This window comes from Phoca vitulina, unplaced genomic scaffold, assembly GCF_004348235.1.
Source record: "Phoca vitulina isolate PV1807 unplaced genomic scaffold, GSC_HSeal_1.0 scaffold2, whole genome shotgun sequence".
Taxonomy (NCBI): domain Eukaryota; kingdom Metazoa; phylum Chordata; class Mammalia; order Carnivora; family Phocidae; genus Phoca; species Phoca vitulina.
Window position 1 is genome coordinate 94,165,991 of NW_022589705.1, and position 24,668 is coordinate 94,190,658.

At 42.6% G+C, this 24,668-nt stretch overlaps 1 protein-coding gene across 1 annotated transcript in view; it reads right to left on the bottom strand.

Moving 5' to 3' along the window:
* Nucleotides 1-24,668, bottom strand: part of SLC25A33 (solute carrier family 25 member 33) — a 34,943-nt gene that overhangs the window by 8,820 nt on the left and 1,455 nt on the right. The window contains exons 2-3 of the mRNA XM_032394109.1: nt 12,458-12,637; nt 644-721 (exon numbers count right to left, since the gene is read on the bottom strand). Coding sequence (XP_032250000.1) covers nt 644-721; nt 12,458-12,637 — 258 coding nt within the window. The remainder of the gene's footprint in view (nt 1-643; nt 722-12,457; nt 12,638-24,668) is intronic.

The window sequence follows — 24,668 nt, forward strand, 5'->3', positions numbered from 1 at the left end:
TAAAGATTAATTCTCTTTAAAGTCTATCCGAGTATTACATAAAGTAATATAAAAGTATTCTACCCTGCCACCCAGTGCCCCTCCCAGGAGGCAATTTCTAGAAGCAATTTCTTATCTACTTTTCAGATATGCTACACACACACTCACCTGTTCACTTTTCTCAAACAGGCTTTAAAGAGATACAGAAATAAGGGTGTTTTAAATAAAGTAAAGGCTAGAAGCCTTTAAAATTGCTTCAGATCAGTGCTACCAAGTGCATATGAATCACCTGGGGATCTTGCTAGAAGGCGGATTCTGATGTAGGTCTGGGGTATGGCCCGAGAGTGTGCAGGTCTAACAAGCCCCAGGTGACGCCAATATTGCTAGCCACGTACCATACAGGAAGTAGCAGATACTTGTTTAGAAGATTCCAGGTGATGAGAGGATTTTCACTGAAGAATAAAATAACTAGAGTCTCTCTCTCTCTCTCTCACACACACACACACACACACCACAAGATACACTAGCAGTTGTCACTACTCTCTATGTCAGCTGCAACTAGGCAAATCCCATACAGAAAAAGAAACTGGCCATCTAGCAGGACTGCACTTCAGTAAGAAAGGAGTATGATATGTAGTGAGCCAGCTGGACATTTAATGCTTACCTTGATGGCGCAACTCCAACCAAATTTGGACCCAAGCCTCTAAAAAGTGACTTTGGTCCCTCCTTCTCCAAGATTGACCTGAATAATAAGAGAAGATCTTTAAAATCCTTAGGCAGGGCCTATGCAACAGTGAGGCGTCAGCCTTCACATCAGGTCTGTGAATACAGAACAGAATGTTTACGAGACCCCAGACTCTTATCTGGTTATATTACAATACAGCATCAGAAGGCTGAAGAACACTGCTTTCATTACTGTAGTGAAAAAGCAGGCTTCAGAAGCATCAGTTTGACCTCTTTTCAAGAAGCCTTTTCCCTGGTTCATGAAGGACCAAGATGTTCAGGGTTTGTACTACACAATGAAATCTTAGTGAGGTAGGACGAGCATCTGGCAAAGCAGCTGATCCAGGGAATCATGTCTTATTTCTTTGGATCGTATTTCTTTTGGGTTTACTCCTTATTTCTAATAATCCTATCTTCAGATCTTTACTGACTGTAGAAGGGCCCCAATCAGGGATCTACAGAATAGAAAAACCAAATTATTTTCAAAGGCTGGATGAATGTTTTTTAAAGTTAAAGCACAGTATCTCAAGCTCCAAGAGAACACTTTTTCTTTTTAATTTTTAAAAATCATGGTAACATGGGGCGCCTGGGTGGCTCAGTTGTTAGGCGTCTGCCTTCGGCTCAGGTCATGATCCCAGGGTCCTGGGTTCGAGCCCCATATAGGGCTCCCTGCTCGGTGGGAGGCCTGCTTCTCCCTCTCTCACTCCCCCTGCTTATGTTCCCTCTCTTGCTGTGTCTCTCTGTCAAATAAATAAAATCTTTAAAAAAAAAAATCATGGTAACATATACATAAAAACTTATCATTTTAAAGTGTACAGTTCAGTGGCATTAAGTATTTCCATAATGTTGTACAACCATTACCATCCATCTCCAAAACTTTTTCATCTCCTTGAATTGCAATCCATACCTGTTAAATACTAACTCCCTATTAACCTCCCCCCCCCACCCCAGCCCTTGGTAACCACCATTTTGCTTTCTGTCTCTATGAATTAAGACTACTTTAGGGACCTCATAGGAGTGGAATTGTTCAGTATTCGTCCTTTTGTGGCTGGCTTCTTTTATTCAACACAGTGACATTAACGTTCATCTATGTTGCAGAATGTGCCAAAATTTCCTTCTTTCTTTAAGGCTGAATAATACTCCATTGTATATGGGCCACATGTTGTTTATCCATTTATCTGTTGATAGATACTCGAATTGCTTCCACTTTTGGCTATCGTGATTAATGCTGCTGTGAACATGAGTGTCCAAATACTGTTCACGTCCGTAGTTTAAATTCTTAGGGGTACATGCTCAGAAGTGGAATTGCTGGATCATATGGTAATTTCTATGTTTAATTTTTTGAGAATCTGCCATGCTATCCTATCACAGCAGCTGTACCATTTTATATTCCTACCAACAATACACAAGGGTTCCAATTTTGCCACACCCCTGCCAATGTGCTTTAAAAAAAAAAGTGTTAATATGTTTTCTCATTGAAAGTGACTAAGGGGCGGCATCAGGATGGCTCAGTCAGTTAAGTATCTGCCTTCAGCTCGGGTCATGATCCCGGAGTCCCGGGATCAAGCCCCGCATCAGGCTCTGTGCTCAGTGGAGAGTCTGCTTCTCCCTTTGCCTCTGCTGCTCCCGCTCCCCCTGCTTGTGTGTGCTCTCTGTCAAATAAATAAATAAAATCTTAAAAAAAAAAAAGTGACTAAGGAAAGGACTGTGTAGAACTTTTTTTTTTTTTTTTTGACAGAGAGAGACACAGTGAGAGAGAGAACACAAGCAGGGGGAGTGGGAGAGGGAGAAGCAGGCCTCCCGCCGAGCAGGGAGCCCGATGTGGGGCTCGAACCCAGGACCCTGGGATCATGACCTGAGCCGAAGGCAGACGCCCAACGACTGAGCCACCCAGGCGCCCCTGTGTAGAACATTCTTTAGAGGCATTTTCCCGCTCCAACGTAATGATTCTTCAAGTTGGTTAAATTTATTCTTTTCAATGGCTCAACTTTCATGGTATCCAAGAGAATTTACATTACACTGAGGTCCCCTCTGATTTCATTTCCTTCTCTTACTGCAGATTTTTCTGCACTTGGTAATAGTACCTCCAATCTGACAGCATTCTAAGTTTATCTAGCTCACGAATAATTGTACTGTTGTCAAAAGAGTTTATATAAAGCTTTACTTTCATTAGGACACTGAAGGTAAAATAAAACGGTGTCTTCCACTTTATGGAAAAGCTATTGGTAAAGTGAATCCTGCCAATTTTATTTCTACCACCTTCCACTTTTCCCATAGAGAAAGTTTCTAGAAACAAAGCTGAAATTTTTGCTGCAGAAGAGGTTAAGTTGATGTTTTGGTCCCTAGCGTGCTGGATGATGTTCAACTTTTATCCATTCATAGTTTTCTTTCCTGTTCTTTCCTTTTTTCAGGTCAATGTAATTTTTCATGGTCTAGAGTCCCTGAATGTACAAACTAAAAAATGTGAATCTTAGCTTCTCTTCCTCAAATTTTTGATGTTTATAAAATATTTCAATTGCCTGAAAATGAAAGAATATTTGTACCTGTAAGAGCTATCCTCAAAAATGGCAGGCTAGCAATTATCTAGGTAAGAAAAAAGAAATAAAAGGTATCTAAATTGGAAACGAAAAAGCAAAACTATCATTTTTTTTTTTAAGTAGGCTCCATGCCCAGCATTGAGCCCAACATGGGGCTTTTGAACTCATGACCCTGAGATCAAGACCTGAGGTGAGATCAAGAGTCGGACACTTAAGTGACTGAGCCACCCGGGTGCCCCAGCAAAACTATCTTTATTCACACAGACAACACAATCTTACACATAGAAATACTAAGGCGTACACTAAACAATTACTATAACTAATAAAGTTCAGCAAGGTTGCAGGATATGAGATCAATATACAAAAATCAATTGTATTTCTACACAGTAGCAATGAACAATCTGAATACAAAAATAAAAACTGATTCTATTTACAACAGCATCAAGGGGAAGAACATCCCTAACCACAGAGAGATGGAGTAGATCAGTGGTTGCCAGGGTGGGGGAGGGGAGCTGGGACTGACTACTGATGGGTACATGTTTCCTTCGGGGTGACGAAAATGTTCTAGAATTCGATAGTGGTTGTGGTTACATAACTCTGTGACTACACTAAAGCCCACTGAATTGTGCACTTCACAAGGATAAATTTTATGGTATGTGAGTAATAACTCAATAAACCTATTCTTTCAAAAAGTAATGAACTGGACCCTAGTTCCATCTAAATAATTATTTCAAAATATTAGGGGGACAACAGTCTTCTTTTCTTTTCTCTCTCTCTCTCTAAACAATAGTCTTATTTTCTAATCATAGAATGTTTTCCTTACTGGCAGTTATCAACCCAGGCCCTTTTAAGTGATCCCATGACACACTCCTGTTTGTGTAGCCCAGCCTAAACCCTCTGGCCACCCCTGAGCATCACATGAAGGGCCTCTGTCTGAGATACTACACAATTAGAGGGCACAGCTACCATAAGTAGTACCTTTCTTTTTTTTTCATGGCATCTGGGGAATGTAAAAACAAGGCATTTAAAATGAGACCGAGCCATGCAATGTAACATTACTTGGCAATAAAAAGGAAGGAAGTACTGATACACAAAAACAAGGATGACCTTCAAGAAACATTAGATTAAGTGAAAGAAGCCAGACATAAAAGGCCATATGTTGTTTCATGTTATTTATATGAAATGTCCAGAGGAAACAAATCCAGAGACAGAAAGTAAGTTAGTGGTTGGTTGCCTAGGCTGGGGGTGGGCGATGGCGAGTGACTGCAAATGGGTGAGAGGTTTTTTTAGTAGGGATAAAAATGTTCTAAAATCAAATTAGTAGTGTTGGCTGCACAAAACTCTGTGCACATACTAAGAACAGTTGGATGATATTCTTTAATGGGTAAATTGTATGGTATGTGAATTACATCTTAATGTTAAACAAACCAAAAAACTTGGGGCACCTGGGTGGCTCAGTCATTAAGCATCTGCCTTGGGCTCAGGTCATGATCCCAGAGTCCTGGGATCGAGTCCTGCATCGGGCTCCCTGCTCAGCAGGAAGCCTGCTTCTCCCTCTCCCACTCCCTCCGCTTGTGTTCCCTCTCTGTCAAATAAAATCTTTTAAAAAAAACAAAACAAAACAAAAACAATCCAGCAAGGAGAAAAGAAAGGCTCCTTGAAAAACGTCTAATACCAGAGTGGGGGGCACCTGGGTGGTTCAGTTGGTTGAGCGTCTGCCTTTGGCTCAGGTCATGGTCCCTGAGTCCTGGGATCGAGCCCTGCGTCAACCACCCTGCTCAGGGGGAAGTCTGCTTCTCCCTCTGCCCCTTCCCCTGTTCATGCTCTCTCTCTCAAATAAATAAAAGGAATGAATATGGACTGTAGATTAGTTAGAAAGCAGTATATAAATATTGAATTTCTTGAATTTGAAAACCATACCTTGGCTTTAAGAGAATACCCTTGTTCTTAGGAAATAAATGCTGAAGAACTGAGGGTAAAGGGGCATAATGCGTGTAACCTATTTTCCAATGGTTCAGAAAAAATATGTATGTATACAGAGCAAAAAAGAAAAAAAAAAAACAAATGGGCCAATGTTACAAATTGGTTATTAGAGGTAAAGAATATAACCAAGTAATCTGTACCATTTCTGTAACTATTCTGTTTGAAATTATTTCAAAGTAAAAAGTTCTTAAAAAAAAAAAACAAAAAACGAGGTATAGGTCATAGATTATAAAAATATTAGGGGCGTCTGGGTGGCTCAGTCGTTAAGCATCTGCCTTCGGCTCAGGTCATGATCCCAGGGTCCTGGGATCGAGCCCTGCATTGGGCTCCCTGCTCAGTGGGAAGCCTGCTTCTCCCTCTCCCACTCCCCCCCCTGCTTGTGTTCCCTATCTAGCTCTCTCTCTCTGTCAAATAAATAAATAAAATCTTTAAAAAAAAATATTAAACTCATGACGACAGCCCACAAAGTCACAGAAGCAAGGGGTGGGGTAAAGACAATTCTTGGGTTTCTGTAAACCTAACACGCCAAATGAAGTTCCTGCACTTTGAATGAACTTTCATACTGGCTCAAACAAGCCACTCAGCTCTTACTAGAGGCATGAGAATTTAGTGTTTTCAACTGTAAATACTTTACTTTTACTCAAAACAGGACTGTGCTTTCAAAAAGCCAAGCTCTCTGAACAAAAACTTCTCTCCAGTAACACCTTGAAGTGATTTACAACTTCTAAGAGTATGTAAACGATTTCAAATGGTCAGTATATTCAAATATTTTTAAAGTTTAGATTCTGTCTGTGGTCCCATTAACGTACAGGGTGCAGAGCCAGGCCCAGAAGGCAGTTAAACACAATTAAGGGACTCTGGCTCTAGGAAGCCTGAAGCCTCTCATCTATAATGCAGTAGGGAACTCATGTCCTCAAGTGACTCAGGCCTTTTCAGAACTGCAGAAAGACGGTCTCCATAGCTACGCATATTAACAGTGGGCAAAAAGTCAAATCTGTTACATAATTCAAACTGCTAACCTATCTGGATGTTTACAAAACTCTTCTGGAACAATCAAGTTCCTACTATAAATGGTACTCTTTGGCTTCATAATAAAGCATGTTAGGATCCAGACTAATTTTCCCACAGTCATTTCAACTTTGATTTAGAAAAGAAATGCAAAAGGAAATTAGGGTCTTATTTGGAGCATTTCATTCTCTTCACTAGGTTTAATCACAATACGAACACTACAGACTAATCCAAGACAAAGATCTCATCTGAACATAAAGGTTTTTACAAGATAGAGACTAGCTCACTAATATATTACTTTTCAGATTAAAAAAGTACTTGAAAAAACAAAAATAAGATACCTGAGTACTTTACAGAATAGGAGCTCTGATAGAAAAGAAAAAGAAAAAGATTAATGCTTAAGATTTTTTAAAGCAGACACCAGAGATAAACTGATATATTAATAATCTCTATGGCAAATCTAACAGCGAGAGCCTAAATATGCTAGCATCTTGCGTTTTTTCTTTTTAAGTAACTATACTCAAAATGTAAAGGTTACTGGTGCTCCGGTGGAGGATATTTTTTTTTTTTCCTAATACGTTACCCTAACATGAGACACATGCAAACACTGATTTGCATTTTGAAAAATAAGCTTCCTGTAAAGAAATTCTGTTGCGTGGTAAGTCTTTTAAAGTCGTTCTGCCTGAAAGAGTAAGACTAGATAATAAGCTGCTTAGTTTTAAGTGAATAACCATTTTATTCACTTGGGTTTTTGGTAACCCAATGTCTTCTAAAACTGAACAGACAACCTTGATGGGCTTGTGGTATAGAGGAAAAGCCTGACTCTTGTCTTCCTTTTATCATTTACCAGATGAAAATCCCTCTCTGTAGACCCCCATCACTGCCCTTGGCTCAGCCATGTTAATGGAAGAAGGAGAGAGCTATCTAATAATCTACGTGCAGGAGGAGGGCTGCTTCAACCAGGGTGGTGGTAGAGAGCAAAGCAGTCACTGGCTGTTACAGCACCCTGAACGCACGCTTCCCATGCTGGCGCACTCTCTTTATGTAAGTGCTGAGTAACACGCTGCTTTTAGAAGATTTTATTTATTTATTTGACAGAGAGAGACACAGCGTGAGAGGGAACACAAGCTCGATCCCAGGACCCTGGGACCATGACCTGAGCCGAAGGCAGACGCTCAACGACTGAGCCGCCCAGGTGCCCCAACATGCTGCTTCTAGAACGTAACAGGGAAAGACACATATCTCCCCTGCAGAGCAAGTGCACTTTCTTCAGATGAGAATTATGTAATAGGATATTCCCCTTTTTCTGCCTTGGCCACCAAGAAACTCAGTTATAAATCTTATGTTTAAAAAGCGCAGAGGGCGCCTGGGTGGCTCAGTTGGTTAAGCGACTGCCTTCAGCTCAGGTCATGATCCCAGGGTCCCGGGATCGAGTCCCACATCGGGCTCCCTGCTCAGGGGGGAGCCTGCTTCTCCCTCTGACCCTCTCCCCTCTCATGCTGTTTCTCTCTCTCTCAAATAATTAAATAAAAATCTTTAAAAAAAAAAGGAAGAAAGAAAAATAAATAAATAAATAAATAAAAAGCGCAGAAAATGGGGCGCCTGGGTGGCTCAGTCAGTTGGGCGTCTGCCTTCGGCTCAGGTCATGATCTCAGGGTTCTGGGATCGAGTCCCACATCGGGCTCCCTGCTCAGCGGAGAGCCTGCTTCTCCCTCTCCCTCTGCTGCTCCCCCTGCTTGTGCTCTCTCGTGCTCTCTGTCAAATAAATAAATATTTAAGAAAAAAAAAGCGCAGAAAGTACATATTATGACAGCAGCTAATATTTATTATTTACATGGTGCAGTGTGCATGCTGAACCCTTTATATTCAATATCTTACGACATGCCCCAATTCATTCATTCATTCTACTGGTACTGAATGCTTATTACTACGTGACAGGCAGCATTCTATGTGCGTGGGGACACCTCGGGGACCAAGATAAATCAAAGTCCCTGTGTTTAAGGAACCTCCATTCTGGTGGGGGAAGAGAGGAAACAATATAAATATGTAAACTACACTGTACCTTGGACGGAGGGTAAGTGCTGGAGGTAAAAATAGAGCAGGAAGAAGGGATGGGGTGTGAGGGGAGGGCTTAGTTTTAAATAGCATGGTCACTGCAAGGCCTTCCTGCAAAGGTAACAACTGGGAGTCAGCCAGGCAGATGGCGTCCTAGAACAAAGGCCCTTCCTCAGCAAATGTTGTACTGTTCCCAGGTGCAAAGGCTGAGAAGGAACAGAAAGGAGGCCAGTGTAGCTGGATATGGGAAGGGAAACATAAGGAGGTGAAGTCGGAGAAGTCAGGGAGGGGTGGCAGCCGTGGAGAGCCTAGTGAGTGGCAAGCACAACTCTGGCATCTCCCTGGCGGGAGAGGGCAGCCCCTGGAGGGATGTGAGCAGAAGATTTTCTGCTGAGGAGTGGGCACGCGAGACAGGACGCCAGTCTAGCAACACAGGTGAGATGTGGCGGCCGCCATCATGGCAGCAGCAGAGAAAGGAGGCAGAAAGGAGGGCAGAGGGGTCAGGTTCTGTACAGATTCTTTTTTTTTTTTTTTTTAAAGATTTTATTTATTCATTTGAGACACAGAGAGAGAGAGAGCATGAGCAGGGGGAGAGGCAGAGGGAGAGGGAGAAGCAGACTTCCCGCTGAGCAGGGAGCCCAATGCGGGGCTCGATCCCAGGACCCTGGGATCATGACCTGAGCTGAAGGCAGACGCTTAACCATCTGAGCCACCCAGGCGCCCCCGGTACAGATTCTGAAGGCAGAGTTGGGAGATTTTCCTGTGGGGTTGCGAGAAATAAGAACTCGGGAGGGACTCTGGGGCTTCAGATCTGGAGTGGAAAGGATGGAGTCGCCTTTAACGGACATGGAGAAGACTTTGGGAGCGGCAGGTTTGGGGAAGTTTCGTTTTCCACGAGTTACACTTTGGATGCCCAGTAGACATCCAAGCTAAGATGTCCAACAGGCAGCTGGACTAACGTGTGAGGCTCAGAGGAGAAACGCTGTCAGCTTACAGGTGGTATTAAAGCCACAAAAGTGAAGGTGATCCTAGAAGGGGCGGCTGGAGCTAAGGCAGAGGGTCACCATGGGAGCGGAGCCCTGGGGCCCTCCAACATCAAGAGGCTGTCATGGAGACTCAGCAAAGAAGCAGAAGCAGCAGCTGGCATGGTGGGAATGTGGTCCTGTCGGGCGCTGAGCCAGAACCACTGCTGTTTCCACGTGAAAGAAGCAGCAGCAGAGGTTCGTGTTGGGGGGGGGAATTGTCGTCTACTCTTAGCTGCTTCAAATCTTTCTTAGAAATCTACTTTAGAGGCGCCTGGGTGGCTCAGTTGCTTAAGCGTCTGCCTTCGGCTCAGGTCATGATCCTGGCATCCCGGGATCGAGTCCTGCATCGGGCTCCCTGCTCAGCAGGGAGTCTGCTTCTCCCTCTGTCCTTCAACCTGCTCTCATGCTCTCTCTCAAATAAATCAACAAAATCTTTAAAAAAAAATCTATTTTAAGATGAATATACATTGAAATGACATTGAACAAGTCACTTAACCTCTAATTTACATTTTCTCATCTATAAAATAAGGGTCTATAAAATAATTTCACACCAGAGTGCTAATCTCAGGGTTCTTGTGAAAAATCAATGAAGCAATACTACAGAAACGTGATCATTTTTTAACTCGAAAGCTAATGAAGATCAGTTGAGAATATTAAAAATGTATATATACATCAAGCTAAGGAAATAAAACTTAACGAAACAGCTCTTGGGTGAAAAATGCCACTTTACACTCTTCTAACAAAATATCATGACAAAAATTTTTCCGTTATTCATATATTTTTTTTTTAAAAAAGATTTTATTTATTTGAGAGAGAGAGAAAGAGAGAGCACATGAGAGGGGGGAGGGTCAGAGGGAGAAGCAGACCCCCCGCTGAGGGACTCGATCCAGGGACTCCAGGATCATGACCTGAGCCGAAGGCAGTCGCTTAACCAAGTGAGCCACCCAGGCGCCCATCCATTATTCATATTTTGATGTGAATATAGAAGAGGTGATTTTGAAAAGTATTCATGTGTCAGGAATGTCTCACAATTGTGTAGCTGTGGCTGTGTGAAACAATGACTGCTGTGGGTCTGTGGGGACAAGGAACTGTCCTGTGTGTGGTGTGGTGTGGGCACTGTTCCTGTATTTTGCAAGACGGAGAGACATTTTTTTTCTTTGACTTACATTTTAATAAACAATTATCCTCAATGGGGGAAAATATGTACATACACATAGAGAGAGAGAGAGAGAGAGAGAGAGATTTACAGGAGATAGAAATACTAGAGATGTAGAACATGCATCCTAAAAAGTTCAACTAGAGAAACATCCCCATTTACCTCTGTCTACCTTACAAGCTTGGCCCTGTTGACACCCACAATTTCTGGGTAACAGTTCCCAGTTACAGTAAATAGATAAATCCGCTTGTCATGAGTTATTTGGCAAGCACGTAAGAGGAAGTTCTTTTTGGATGTCAGTAAAGTTGGCAAATTACCTGTCTGTTTCATTGTGTCCAAAACACTCCGTGTCCCTCAGAAGGGAGGTGTCATCTGAGACACCGCCATTGCCTAAACATGGAAGAAGGCAAACCGGGGGGGGGGGGGGGGTGTCTCCACAGTCATGGCTCTTTAACGACGTGGGTTCGTCGCTCTCCCTACGGGGATCAAAGTGTACCTCCACATCTCTGTACTTCTCTTTCCTGGGCCTACCTCCAGGTAGGCTTTCTGCCTTTTGTTGTCTCCAAGCCCTTTCTCGGTATTTCACTAAATTGGCTGAGCGTCCCAGAGTCTTGGGTTTCCCTCCTTTTCCCCTAGCTGGGTTTCTGATCCTCTCCCTTGGGACCTTGCCCTCCGCAGCTGGTTTGCTGTCCAGTTTTGCTCAGTAAACTCAGATGCACTCTCATACACACATCTGGCATGGAGGCCTGGGTGACTCATTGGTAGACTTTACAAACAAAACGTACCTAAAAATAAATTAAGCACTTTCCAATTCATTCCACCTTATCTAAAATGTGACTGAATTCTGTCCAAAGTGCTAAGTGATATGGTTATTAAGACAGAACATCGCCATTTTATTGCATTTTTTTCTAACGTTTCCCAACTAAACATCTACATCGACAAAACAGCAATGTCTTTCTTGAACACACCCTTTTCTGGTGATAAGTTTCAGAGATCTGAGTGTCATGTTTAGCTAAATTCAACTACTATTTATTGAACACCCCTTTTATATTTATTTTTTTTTAGATTTTTTATTATTTATTTTTTTTAAGATTTTATTTATTTGTCAGAGAGAGAGAAAGAGAGCATGAGCAGGTTGGGGGTGGGGAGCAGAGGTAGAAGGAGAAGCAGGCTCCCCGCGGAGCAGGGAGCCCGATGTGGGACTCGATCCCAGGACCCTGGGATCATGACCTGAGCTGAAGGCAGACGCTTAACCGAATGAGCCACCCAGGCGTCCCAAGATTTTTTATTTTTAAGTAATCTCTACACCTGACACGGGACTTGAACTGACGACCCTGAGATCAAGAGTGGTGCACTCCAAATGAGCCAGCCGGATACCCCTGTTGAACACCTCTATTAGAGTAAACGGCCCCAAGCTGAAACGTAGGCATTGCCAATCACTCTTCTGCATTTCTGATTCTGCCTTAAGCCAAATTCAGCCTGTGAATATTCAGCCACTTCATAAGCAAATGAGACATTTTTAATGCAGTAAAAATAACACACTAAGCAGGTAGCCTCAGTATGAAACAAATATTTAAAAAACTATTTCACTAAATAATGTTGCAACTTTTCTATAAATGTAAAATTATTTCCAAACAGCAAGTAAAAAACATCAGAATATTTTGTCTCTATATAAGGCGCAGTCTTTAAATTTTTAATGTCACTCTACCAACCCAGATCTTGCCAGCCCTCAAAAGATTCTGGGCAAGAGCAACATTTTGATGCAACAATTTAAACATGGATTTTTGGTTTACTTTGTTTACTTTGACTGTCGCTGGATGATGATCACACGCAGCCCTGCTGCCAAGGGAGGTCAGAGCTCAAAAGTATTAGTACGGAAACCTAACTCTCAAGTTTGGACAGAGACTGCAAACAGAACACCCCATCTGATGGGCTTGACAGACCTCCTGTATTCAGTGAGAGTCGGGGTCCAGCACGGGGACTGAACTTACTTCAGAACCTGGAAGAGCCCAGGTGTCACGGACGTTGGTCTCACCATCCCAGCTCCACTAATGGTCCCCAGATGAACCTGAGGATAATAGACTGTCCGAAGAGCTAATCTTGAAGACTGCAACCGTGTCTTAATGACTTCTAGTGGACAAGTAAAAATAGCACCAACCGTGCCGCCACACCTGTTAAGAGAAGATATCACAACAGGATCAGAAAAGCTATACTATTCCCTAGACTGATAAAGTATGAAATTTCATTTTTCTCTCTTAAGAAAAAAAGGCACTTGTTTATTTCATAATTAGAACATACTGGGAGGTAAAAAGAATTTGTTGAAGTCTCAGCAGCTAAAGAGAGAACCACTGTTAACATGATGGCGCGCCCTTCAGGGTCTCTATCACTGGCTCTTTAACGTCCCCTCCCCAGCTTACCCGGATGCTGTGGTCATCTCTCTGCGGCCGCATCTACAGCTACCATACCATCTGTGATGGCTACACACTAGTCCTCTCTGCCAAGGTCCACCATTTTAACCCATTAGTACTGTTAGCCATTTCCAACTCCGCTGCCATGCTGCAGTGAATATTCTACTTTTTTTTTTTAAATATTTTTATTTGTCAGAGAGACAGGCAGAGGGAGAAGCAGGCTCCCTGCTGAGCAGGGAGCCCGATGCGGGACTCATCCCAGGACTCTGGGATCATGACCTGCGCCAAAGGCAGCCGTTTAACTGACTGAGCCACCCAGGCGCCCCTGCAGTGAATATTCTAGACAATGCATCTTTGCACAGTCAAAAATTATTCAGATAATGCTGTTATTTTGAGAAATCAACATTCACTACAACACAGACTTCTATTAAAATATGATTAATTTGGACTCCACTGAAAATAAAGCTAAAGCTCCTTTTAATGATGAAGTCCTCAAGCGTCCTTCAGTCTCCCTGATCAGGGTTCTCCCAACCACCCTTTACAATTTGTTCATGTCAAAATATTACCCGAATTAAAAATTTAAATATTTTTCCTCAAGACAACTCACTTATTTATCCTAAAATACCCACTTTCATCTTTTCTCTTTTTTTTTTTTTCAAGTAGACTCCAAGCCCAGCATGGAGCCCAACACGGGTCTTGAACTCATGACCCCGAGATCAAGGCCTGAGTTGAGGGGCGCCTGGGTGGCATAGTCGGTTAAGCGTCCGACTCTTGGTTTCAGCTCGGGTCATGAGATCGAGCCTCACGTCCAGCTCCATGCTCAGTGTGGAGTCTGTTTGAGATTCCATCTCCTGTCCCCCTACCTCCCCGCCCCAGGGGCTCTCACACGTACACGCTCTCTCTCAAATAAATATATCTTTTTTTTTTTAAAGATTTTATTTATTTGACAGAGAGAGAGACAGCAAGAGCAGGAACACAAGCAGGGGTAGTGGGAGAGGGAGAAGCAGGCTTCCCGCGGAGCAGGGAGCCCGATGTGGGACTTGATCCCAGGACCCCGGGATCACGACCCGAGCTGAAGGCAGACGCTTAACGACTGAGCCACCCAGGCGCCCCTCAAATAAATAAATCTTAAAAAAAAAAAAAAAAAAAGACCTGAGCTGAGATCAAGATCAGATGCTCAACCGACTGAGCCACCCAGGGACCCCACATCTTTTCTTAATAATATCCATGAATTGCATGTTTGATGGGCTAGTTATAATTAACAATGTCAGGTACCATCTAAAACCATCCCACCACCACCAATAAATGTTTTACTCTTTGGAAAACACTGATGATCATGACCTGTGTCTTACTCATCTTTATATCCCCGACATCAGGACTTGCAAGTGCACAAACAGTATTTGCTAAGCCAAGGAATTATTAAATTGAGATTTCAAGGACAATGTCTTTCAAGGGATCTAAATGTTTGAAAATAGCATATACTCTTGGGGCGCCTGGGTGGCTCAGTCATTTAAGCATCTGCCTTCGGCTCAGGTCATGATCTCACAGTCCTGGGATCGAGCCCCGCATCGGGATCCCTGCTCAGGGGGGAGCCTGCTTCTCCCTCTCCCTCTGCCTGCCACTCTGCCTATTTGTGCTCTCTGTCAAATGAATAAATAAAATCTTTTAAAAAAAAAGAAAAAGAAAATAGCACATACTCTCTACCTTCTGTCACAGGCTCCATTACCTGGGAGCTCCAGGTAGGGAGGGGCTGTGTATTCACATACTCTTGCACTTAGAGAGGATAGCACCTGGCAAACAGGTGGCTCAATAAAAATGATAAGCACCAGCACCTGTGATTGGGAAACAGTAACGACAGGAAAGGACAGGCGCTGGCAGAGAGTACTTAAGTTAGCTTCCCTATGCCACCAGATGTAAATGTTGGAAATGTGGAAGTGAATCTAGCACCCAGCACAGACCCTGAAAGAATGAAGTAAAACTCCACGCAGTATTTTAGAATCAGGAGCCCAAAGTTCCATAGAGCAAGTAAAATGATGATAACTAAGAGCTGGAAGCTATCAGTTTAAATAATAGCATTACTGCCAATGACTATTCTATGACAGGCATTCAATCATCCAACAATCCTATGAGGTAGGAGCTATTATTTACCCCCAATTTACCATGAGGAGTATGAATGTCAGAAAAAGAGAATGAAATGTACAGACTGGGGGAGGGTGAAGAGGAAAATAGTAATTTTTGACAGTTTAGGCAAACCTGCTTTAGAATCATGATGATAATACACGTAAATTGAACTGTTTACATACAACAGTGTTTTCTGAACTGTGGGCCAAAGCCCATCAACCACAAAAGCAATTTAGGGGATCACAAACAGAATGGGAAGGGAGAAGGGCGGGCAGGACATGATGTATATCAGACAAGTACCATTCAACCCTCAAGGATTCTGCCACTGGTATTGTCTTTACTTTTTAGATGGGGAATCCTGGTCTCAATGAGGTCATATACTTTCTCAAAGTCACAAAGTGACGAAGTGGCTAAACTGAGACCCAAATCCAATGTTCTTCTCACCATACTCTTGGGAAGGATGATGGAAAGATAGTTTCGTTAGATAATTTAGACTATTTACATTCACACTCTACTTGGCCAATAGCTGATTTGACAATAAGGCCTTTAAAACTCTGTGTTTGGGGCGCCTGGGTGGCTCAGTTGGTTAAGCATCTGCAGTTAAGCGTCTGCCTTTGGCTCAGGTCGTGATCCGGAGGTCCTGGGATCCAGCAGAGTGCGGCTTCCTGCTCAGCGGGGAGTCTGCTTCTCCCCCTCCCTCTGCCTCTCCCTAGCTCGTGTGCACTCTTGCTCTCTCTCTCTCAAACAAATAAAATCTAAATCAATCAATCAATCAATCTCTGTGTTCTTCTGCACCAAGGAAAATTTGTGAGCCTAACTAAATACTGGTCTGTATAATTTGCTAAGCACTAGAATATGTCTAAAGAAAATGGGATATAGTGCAGAGTCTTAAAAAAAAAAAAAAAGTAAAAACTAACTCATGTCCATTCACACAAAATTACCCTTACCTATTAGAAAAATAACCATGTGCTTAAAAGGTTTAATATTTTAACACATTGGAAAACTCACATACTACAGAGTAAGATAAAAAAAAAATACTGAAATTTACTTATGTTCAATAACATGATTCCACAGTGCTGAAAAAGAACAGAACTTCTGGGTAGTCTTTCATAAGAAAGTCAACAAGTTCAAACACGACATAGGTCAACCACCTTTGCTTTGGCCCCATGTCAGTTATGTTCCTCACTCTGGCCAACCACCAACCAAACCCACGCCACTGATCAAAGGACGACCCGCTGGACGGTACGCTTGCCCCACAAAGCAGTGCCCTACTGAGGGCAAGTCGGTGAGCTCTTTGAGGCTGGCAGCCCACACTCACAACCACACACCCTCTTGCATGTTACACCCTGGGCCTATGGCAGGAGGGGGGCGGTGGTAAAAAGGCCCCGGCTGGCCTTCTAGACCACTCACCAGGGGACAAACTAAGGCACTCTCAGGCACCTCTTCTACAACGCAGAGTGATGCTGCCTCAGTGTTACAAGAAATGACAAAATGGGGAAAACACTGCCAACCGTAACCAGCGGTAAGAAGCAACTCTTCAGTAGGCGAGCCCCTCCCTACCTACTAGAAACCTTAGATGAGAAACAAGCATCGATTTTCAGTCATTTTAAATCATTTTTTAATTCATTAATACTTTTAAGTTATTAAGCTATGTTGGATACATCGTCACTAAAATACTCCTGATTAGAAAGAAAGAAGTTGATACTAAACTGAAATTTCCAAACAAAATTCTTCCCAAAATTTAAAACATTTCATAGCAGAATTTTTATTTACTTGTCAGAGAGAGAGAGAGAGCGAGCGAGCGAGTGCACAAGCAGGGGGAGCGGGAGGCAGAGGGCGCAGGCTCCCTGCAGAGCAAGGCGCCAGATGCGGGACTCGATCCCAGGACCCCGGGATCACGACCCGAGCCAAAGGCAAACGCTTAACTGACTGAGCCACCCAGGCGCCCCACAGCAGACTTTTTAAAGTATCTTTCAGCTCAACTGTTTTTCTTTCTTCATGAACCAGCACATATAAGACACTCATCAATCTGGGAGTATGAATAGAAATATGGACTTCTCTGAATTGGCTTTCCAAGTTTTTCTAAAAATATTTAATCATGTTGAGTCCTAAGCACTTGTGATTACAACAAATTACATTATTTGTTGAAAAAAGTTCCTGTTAATTTTTCGATACAAAGACGTCCTTCAGTATTAGCTTGGCTCCTAACCATGGTCACTCAGCTCAGATAAAGCCCTGTCCACCGTGACTCTGGGCAGAAGTTATTAACAGAGCTTTTTGAGTCTCAATTCAGAAAAAGACATTAGTTCTGTCCACCAGGCCTCCTCCATCTCTGCTATTCAGCTGTCCTCTACTGAATTCCCCCGTTCTTAGCAATGACACCATGGACAGATACCTGATAACTTCCAGGTCTTCAAATTCAGGCCCGTCTTAAACTTCCATCTCAAATCTCATTCAAAACTTCCCTCCAGCACTGCCAGCTGGAAGTATGGCGTGAGGGTACTTGGTCTGCTCTTTTTCTTCCCCTCTTTTAAGGGTTCTCTGGGCATGAGGACAGAGAGGAGTGAAGTGGTCTTATGTAACTGGTTTCTGTCTTGCTGTGGGTCCACCTGGCTGTGTGTTATATTAACGGCCTCGGGAAAGGTTATGATTTCAGTGTAGATGGTGTGCAAGCCTTCTTGGAGTGGTGTTCAATCCCGCTGGGCACTCCCATACTGGTCCCACCAGCAGTCCGTCCCCCAACTTCCTTTCAGCCTCACTTGGCTGGGAACCCAACGGACAGCACTAGGTGCCTTTCCTTCCTCTGGTCCCCATGCTCCTTGACACCAAGCCGATGGGCCCACTAGAGTATTCTTCCATGTCCGTCAGGAGGCAGCAAAATTGGCCCTTGGTGGGAAGTCCCTCCCAATGTCTGTCCTAAGCACACCACACAGTTTCTTCCCATCCAGCTGGCATGGGCTAATGCAGCAGCCTCTCAGCGGCAGGAAGCACCGGTCAGAGCCAGGTACCAGTCTTTCATCCAGTAGGGGCTGAGAACAGGGTATGGGATAGTGACAGCAAAACCCTCTCTCCACGTGCCACAGTGCTGACAACTATGACCTGTCTGCTCTGTATATACAGTCTGGGGTGAGGTGGTCAAGGGCAGTCAGGCAGATCCTGCCATCTCTAAGTCTTACGGTAGACCCCTCTTGGTTCAGCTGAGGGCCATAGCGGCCAATGCATGGCCAACAGGAAAAGTCCCATCCAACATCCAATTACATGGTGACAGTGTTGGCATCACGTTGTCGGGAAAGCAAGTCTGACTGGATACCAATATTTCAGACCACTAATCTCCAAAGTGGGGGACATACTCTTAAGTGTGCACAATGGAATACTGGCATAGAGGGGGGAAAAAATTACAGAAAAAAAAATTTTTCACTTATTTATAATCTCTACCATTAAATTTCTATTTTGTGTATATGCTTTACAATATATATAAAATTAACAGGGTAATATAAATATAGATGCAGATATGCACGAACACTTTGCAGTTTATAGGACTGTGTGATCAAAGGCTGCAGAGCACTATTCTAGACCAGTGGTTCTCAACTGCGGCAGTTACGCCCCCACCCCAATGACATTTGGTAATGTCTGGAGACATTTTTGGTTATTGCTATTGGGGGAGGAGGTACTAGCATCTAGTGGGTAGAGACCAGGGTAGCCATTAAACATCCTACACGGGATGCACGGGAAACCACCCAGTAATACCGTGCCCCTCCCCACACAATTATCTGGCCAAGGTTGAGAACCTCTGTTCTAGATCAATAAAACAATCTATCTGAAGGCAGTACAAGCAATGTGGAGGGCGCTCCGGGTTGCCTCCCCAGCATCCATTCCCCACTTCCTCTGTCTTAACAAGACCCAAATTTCTTAAGTCATATAGTTTGGATAATATTGAACCCATTTCTATGTCTCACTTAATCAACATAATACCATCTATGTTGCCATGTCATCTGTTCAGAGATGGGTACATGATTCAGCCCAAAATAAACAGCATAATCTCCTCGGAGCAGTGACCAGTTTAGAGATGGGTGCATGTCCAAGTTGGTCCAATCAGATTAAGCTTAAGACTTTTCAATGGTGGAGGGCGCCTGGGTGGCTCAGTCGTTAAGCGTCTGCCCTCGGCTCAGGTCATGGTCCCAGGGTCCTGGGATCGAGCCCCACATCGGGTTCCTTGCTCGGCAGGGAAGCTTGCTTCTCCCTCTCCCACTCCCCCGCTTGTGTTCCCTCTCTCGCTGTGTCTCTGTCAAATAAATAAATAAAATCTTTAAAAAAAAAAAAGACTTTTCAACGGTGGAGAAACACTAGGAGCTGCTGGAAGCCAGTCCGTGTCCATGCAGGAACCAATCCTGGAATCACACAGATACTTCTGGAACACAGCAATCAACGAGGGGTCCCACAGTGACATTGCTGAGCCATTTAAATAAGCCCTCACCAAAGCCTGTTCTCTCTTTAGAATTTAGGTATATGTGCCAATAATCAAGCCATTTGGAAGTGAGTTTTTATTACTTACAAATGAAAGCCTCCTAAATGAGCCTAGTCAATAAAAAAAAATTTATACCCTCGTTTTCCAAGAAAGCACTTACAGAATTTTACTATTATCAGTAATCTTCCAAAAAGTAGTTAGGACTCATGTAGCTAGTAGGCTATGTTTCTAGTAGCTATGAGGAAACTCCCTGGATGTTAATATAATTTTGGTCCTGAGGTAATGCTCTCTAACCACTGATGCCAAAGTTCAGAGAGGACGCTCTGTGGGATATTCCACTCACTGAAACCATGGAAGTGAACAGAATGGCAGAAAGACCATGAACAGCAAGCCGTTAAATTACATGTCTGGGAGCAGTCAAAGAGTTGCTCTCTGAAATCTATTTGCCCAATTTTCTAAAAAATCTATTACCTGGATTTTTCTGTGCCTTTCCCCACTCTTACTACTTATTCCTGAATGCCCTCCCCCCACTTTCTCTCATTCTTTCTGCCCAGAATTGAAGTCATGTGTTTAGTACATAAACATGGATTTAACCTTTTCTTTTTACCCACCTAAACCTTCCCCGATGGACTAGTCTCTTCTCTTCCAGTTTATAGAACAAAGCTAGACTATCACTACTACAATATATACACTGGATTTCTTCTTTTATCTTCATGTGACCAGAGACACAAAAAATTTTAATTATGCACACAAATTTTTGCATTTTAACTCTGAGTGTCAAGTAACAAGGACACCTTTCAAAAACTAGATGTTTTCAACAAGAACCTGTTTCCTGTATATACACACACAGTGTATATATTAGTGCTTTAGGCACTAAAGCCAAGACTGATATGCTATTTTAATCGCTACCCAACTGGTGGTCAACTGTTTCCCAGATTCACAGCTTATACATAACTACGTGGATTCCACCAACAAATGAACCTGTGAGACAACCTGTGATCCCAATCTCTGGAGTCTTCAAGGAATTCCCCCGTTCACCTGCTAACTCTATGGTCACTACTTGAAAACACTAGTGCCTCTTTGTAACTTTCTGGAATGTCTTATTTGAATACCTGGTACAGGGCTTGGAAGATTTTGATTATGCAAATTCTGTATTTACTCAGTCAAAGCAAAATGCCTAGTTTCTATGCAGCTAATTACCTTTTAGATGCTATTTCCTATATTCTACCTCATTTAGAAAGAAAAATTAAATAGCACCCTATGAATGAATAAAAAAACCCAACCCTATAGTACTTTCCAAACCTGAAGAGAATCATTATTTTTCACAAATACACAAATCCAAAATGTTACCTTACACCAATATTGGTTCAGCAAATCTTACATATAGAACCATGTTCACAATTCATAAATAATCAAAGTACCGCTTCTCTTTATTTGGGACAATTTAACTGGCCACATAAAGCTAAACCCCCAGATAAGACACACACTACCTTTTTTTTTTTTAAAGATTTAAAGGCGCCCCGACACACACTACCTTTTATTCACTTAGTTAATCATTAAACAAGTATTGTTTAAGCATCTATAACAAGTGTGATGTTGTACTCAAGATGTACAAGTGATGAAAACAGACATGGCAGCTATTCTCACGAAGCTTACTGCTAGCAGGAATCTTTCATACAAACACCATACAGCATTTAAAAATGTTTGTCACATACAGGGCGCCTGGGTGGCTCAGTCGTTAAACATCTGCCTTCGGCTCAGGTCATGATCCCGGGTCCTGGGATCGAGCCCTGCATCGGGCTCCCTGCTCCGCGGGAAGCCTGCTTCTCCCTCCCCACTCCCCCTGCTTGTGTTCCCTCTCTCGCTGTGTCTCTCTCTGTCAAATAAATATGACCTTGTCCAAAAAAAAAAAATGTTTGTCACATATAAAAAATACACCGATGAAATAGTCAATTTATATTCTCGATATACATAAACCCTATATAAAATATTATGTGCACACTATTCTTGTCTTACCAAAATTTCTTTAATCATTTAAGTCTTGCATCTTCTCTGCATTGCTCCCCTGGCAAATACACGAACACGTGCTTAACACTCCCGAAGTAACCATTAGCTGATACAGATTACATTCGTAGGGACAAGCACAGTGTAGAAGTATATATACCAGGTGACAGCTGTCCATAATGGGGGGGGGGGGCACAAAACACTGAATCTTGAAACTATTTTGGATTATGTATTTTAAAACCTTAAAGACATACCATGTTCCCACTAAAATACATTTTAAAAGCTATGTGAGTATATCTGATGACAAAAGAAAAAACTCCCGGCAGAGAAATAGCACTAAAGCATATAATCCGGGCCGTCCACCTGTAACTCCAGAGCCAGCTTAGCCCAGCTAGTTCGGGCGCTGAGCGTGTCTACTAAGTTGTCACCCGGCTCTCACTGCTTGTTCAGCAGGTGAAGGGCGTCGCTAACACTATATGGACTAGTGGAGCACCGAGACATTCGCGAAGGAAAGGTTAAAGGATTTTTCTTAACAGCCATAAGGTCCTAGTCCCAGCAGGGCCACTTCAGAGGATTTCTGTGCCTCTCTTACTGAGAGAGTCTAAACAGTAGAAAAGGAACCATAGGTTTCTTTACGTAGTAACAACATCTGTTTGAATGTTTTTTATTTTGGCAACAACACTATCCAGATTTTGGGACAGGAGGGAAGAAAGCAGAAAACAGGAGAATCCCTAAAGATACTAAAAATCAGTATCAAGTGAATGGCATTTGCTCATGCAGAAGTAACACATCGTAAGAACTGGTTACGAAAGTGCTGGGAGGTAACAGAAGCCTTAAAAATGTGTTTTGACTCAGCGACTGTATCATTCCTGGTTTATCCTAAGGAAGTAATCAGAGAACTACACAGGTACATATAAGGATATCCAGTTATTTATGTTGGCAAAAAATCAGAAATGAGATTAAATAGAAACTATGTCATCAGAATAAATTAGGTAGCCCTATCATAAAATGACTGTAACATCCTCACTCTACATTCCAGTTACTGGGCTTGGAAACTTATTTGCCTTCTTCATTGCAACCACTGAACAGTAAGGACTGATTAAAGGTATACTGAGAAAATTCACTACCATGTTGCCATTAATGTATTACTAAGAAACCAATTTAAAGAATAGGAGCCTATTTTAAAGTAGCTATGGAATTACATTTAGTACACATACACATAACCCTCTCTAAAGTGCCTTTTTTAGGTGTTGGTTTGTGGGTGGTTTTTCCTCCAGTTCTCTTCTTCAAGGGTAACAGTGTTAAAAAGATGACCATTAGAGGGGTGCCTGGGTGGCTCAGTCGTTAAGCAACTGACTTCGGCTCAGGTCATGATCCCAGGGTCCTGGGATCAAGCCCCGCATTGGGCTCCCTGCTCTGCGGGAAGCCTGCTTCTCCCTCTCTCACCCACTCCCTGTTTGTGTTCCACTCTCTCACTGTCTCTCTCCAAAAAAAAAAAAAAATCTTAAAAATAAAAAAAAGATGACTACTAGAGATTAAAGGAGTATTTTTGCCTTTGCAAAGAGCCCAAGAAACTGTCTTAAAAAAAAAATCAAAAAAATTTAAAAGACTATGAGTTGTTTGGGGTGTAGTTTTTATTTCCCAGGCTCTAAAATTAATTTTCAACGATTCCTAAGCCTCTTATACCTGGTAAAAATCATTTTCAGTATCATTAATTAGTGATAGCATTAAGGTTGTTTGATGTTAGTTTCCAATGGCTATTCAACAAACAGGAGAAAAGTGACAAATTTACAAAGGGCTCTGACTTCTGGAAAGATGCCAGCTTAACAACAGTGGAAACTAGTTACTTAGAGCAGAGCACTGCGTCTGCCATCGGACCTGGTGGGACCACTGGGTTTACTGATTTTAACTATATGATATACTAAGCACTCAATACTTAGCTCCTGTTAATGCTCTTCCCTAAAAGAAATGGAAGTAATATTATTTTAGGCTAGTGGGAATGAATCAAAATCCAATTAGTTACTCTGAAAGCATCCTGTTCGAAGATTTCTTTTCTTTCTGGAGTATCTGCAAGTAATCCTGAGCTTTGGACAAAGAAGGAACCTGTTAAATACAATGGCTTCAGGCACCTCCCTAATAAACCCTCTACATTCTAATCAGTCCTCGCAACTTGTGCCGGCTACTGTAGTTTTCCTCCAACACAAGTTCAGAGGCTGCTGCTTGGTAGGAGAATTAGCAGCCAGAGGGCACTGTAAAGGGCAGGTAGGGAGATTCATCAAGGCAGGGCAATGGATTATGCAGCAAGCCTCACAGAGGCTGCTCCGGAGCAGGTAACTCTTCCTAGTCTGGAAGACAAAGAAATTTTTTAAAAGCCCACCTCACAACAACATGAAACCAAAATCATGAAGTATAAAATCATTTTTAAGTTACCCTTCTTGGCTTGAGAAATTACTTTAACATGGCCAACTTGTTTAAAATTCCTTAGAATGACCCATTAATATACTGTATTAATTTAGGAATGCTCCCCCCCTCCCCTGTGACTTTCAGGAAACACTGGGAGATAAAGTGAATGGATGAAGGGGGAATGACAGGGAAGAGATGAATGAGAAATTCTCCCTATGTATGAAGAACTAAAATTTTTTGGTTGGAGAAACAGAGTGGGTGGTCAAGTACAGTAAGAAGTACAAACACTTTCTTTTTTTTTTTTTTAAGATTTTTAATTTATTTATTTGACAGAGAGAGACACAGCCAGAGAGGGAACACAAGCAGGGGGAGTGGGAGAGGGAGAAGCAGGCTTCCCGTGGAGTGGGAAGCCCGATGCGGGGCTCGGTCCCAGGACCCTGGGATCATGACCCCAGCCGAAGGCAGGCGCTCAACGACTGAGCCACCCAGGCGCCCCGTACAAACACTTTCATCATAGTTATTTTGCAGGTAAGTTCTCAACCATTACTCGTTTGTAATAAGAAACATACCTCAGTCCAAGCTGCAACTAATACTCAAGTCAAGATAATAATCCAGAATAAATTCTATTTTATGCAGCATGTCCTATACTTAAAAATTGCTGTGCCAAGCTTGTGAGGTCCTCAAATAAGACAAAATATCTGGAAGACTCCAAAAGGAACCAAAGCCACTGGCTGTATTAAAAAAAAAGAAAATTACTAATACTCATTTTCAATACTATTTTCTGAAGAAACAAAAAATCAG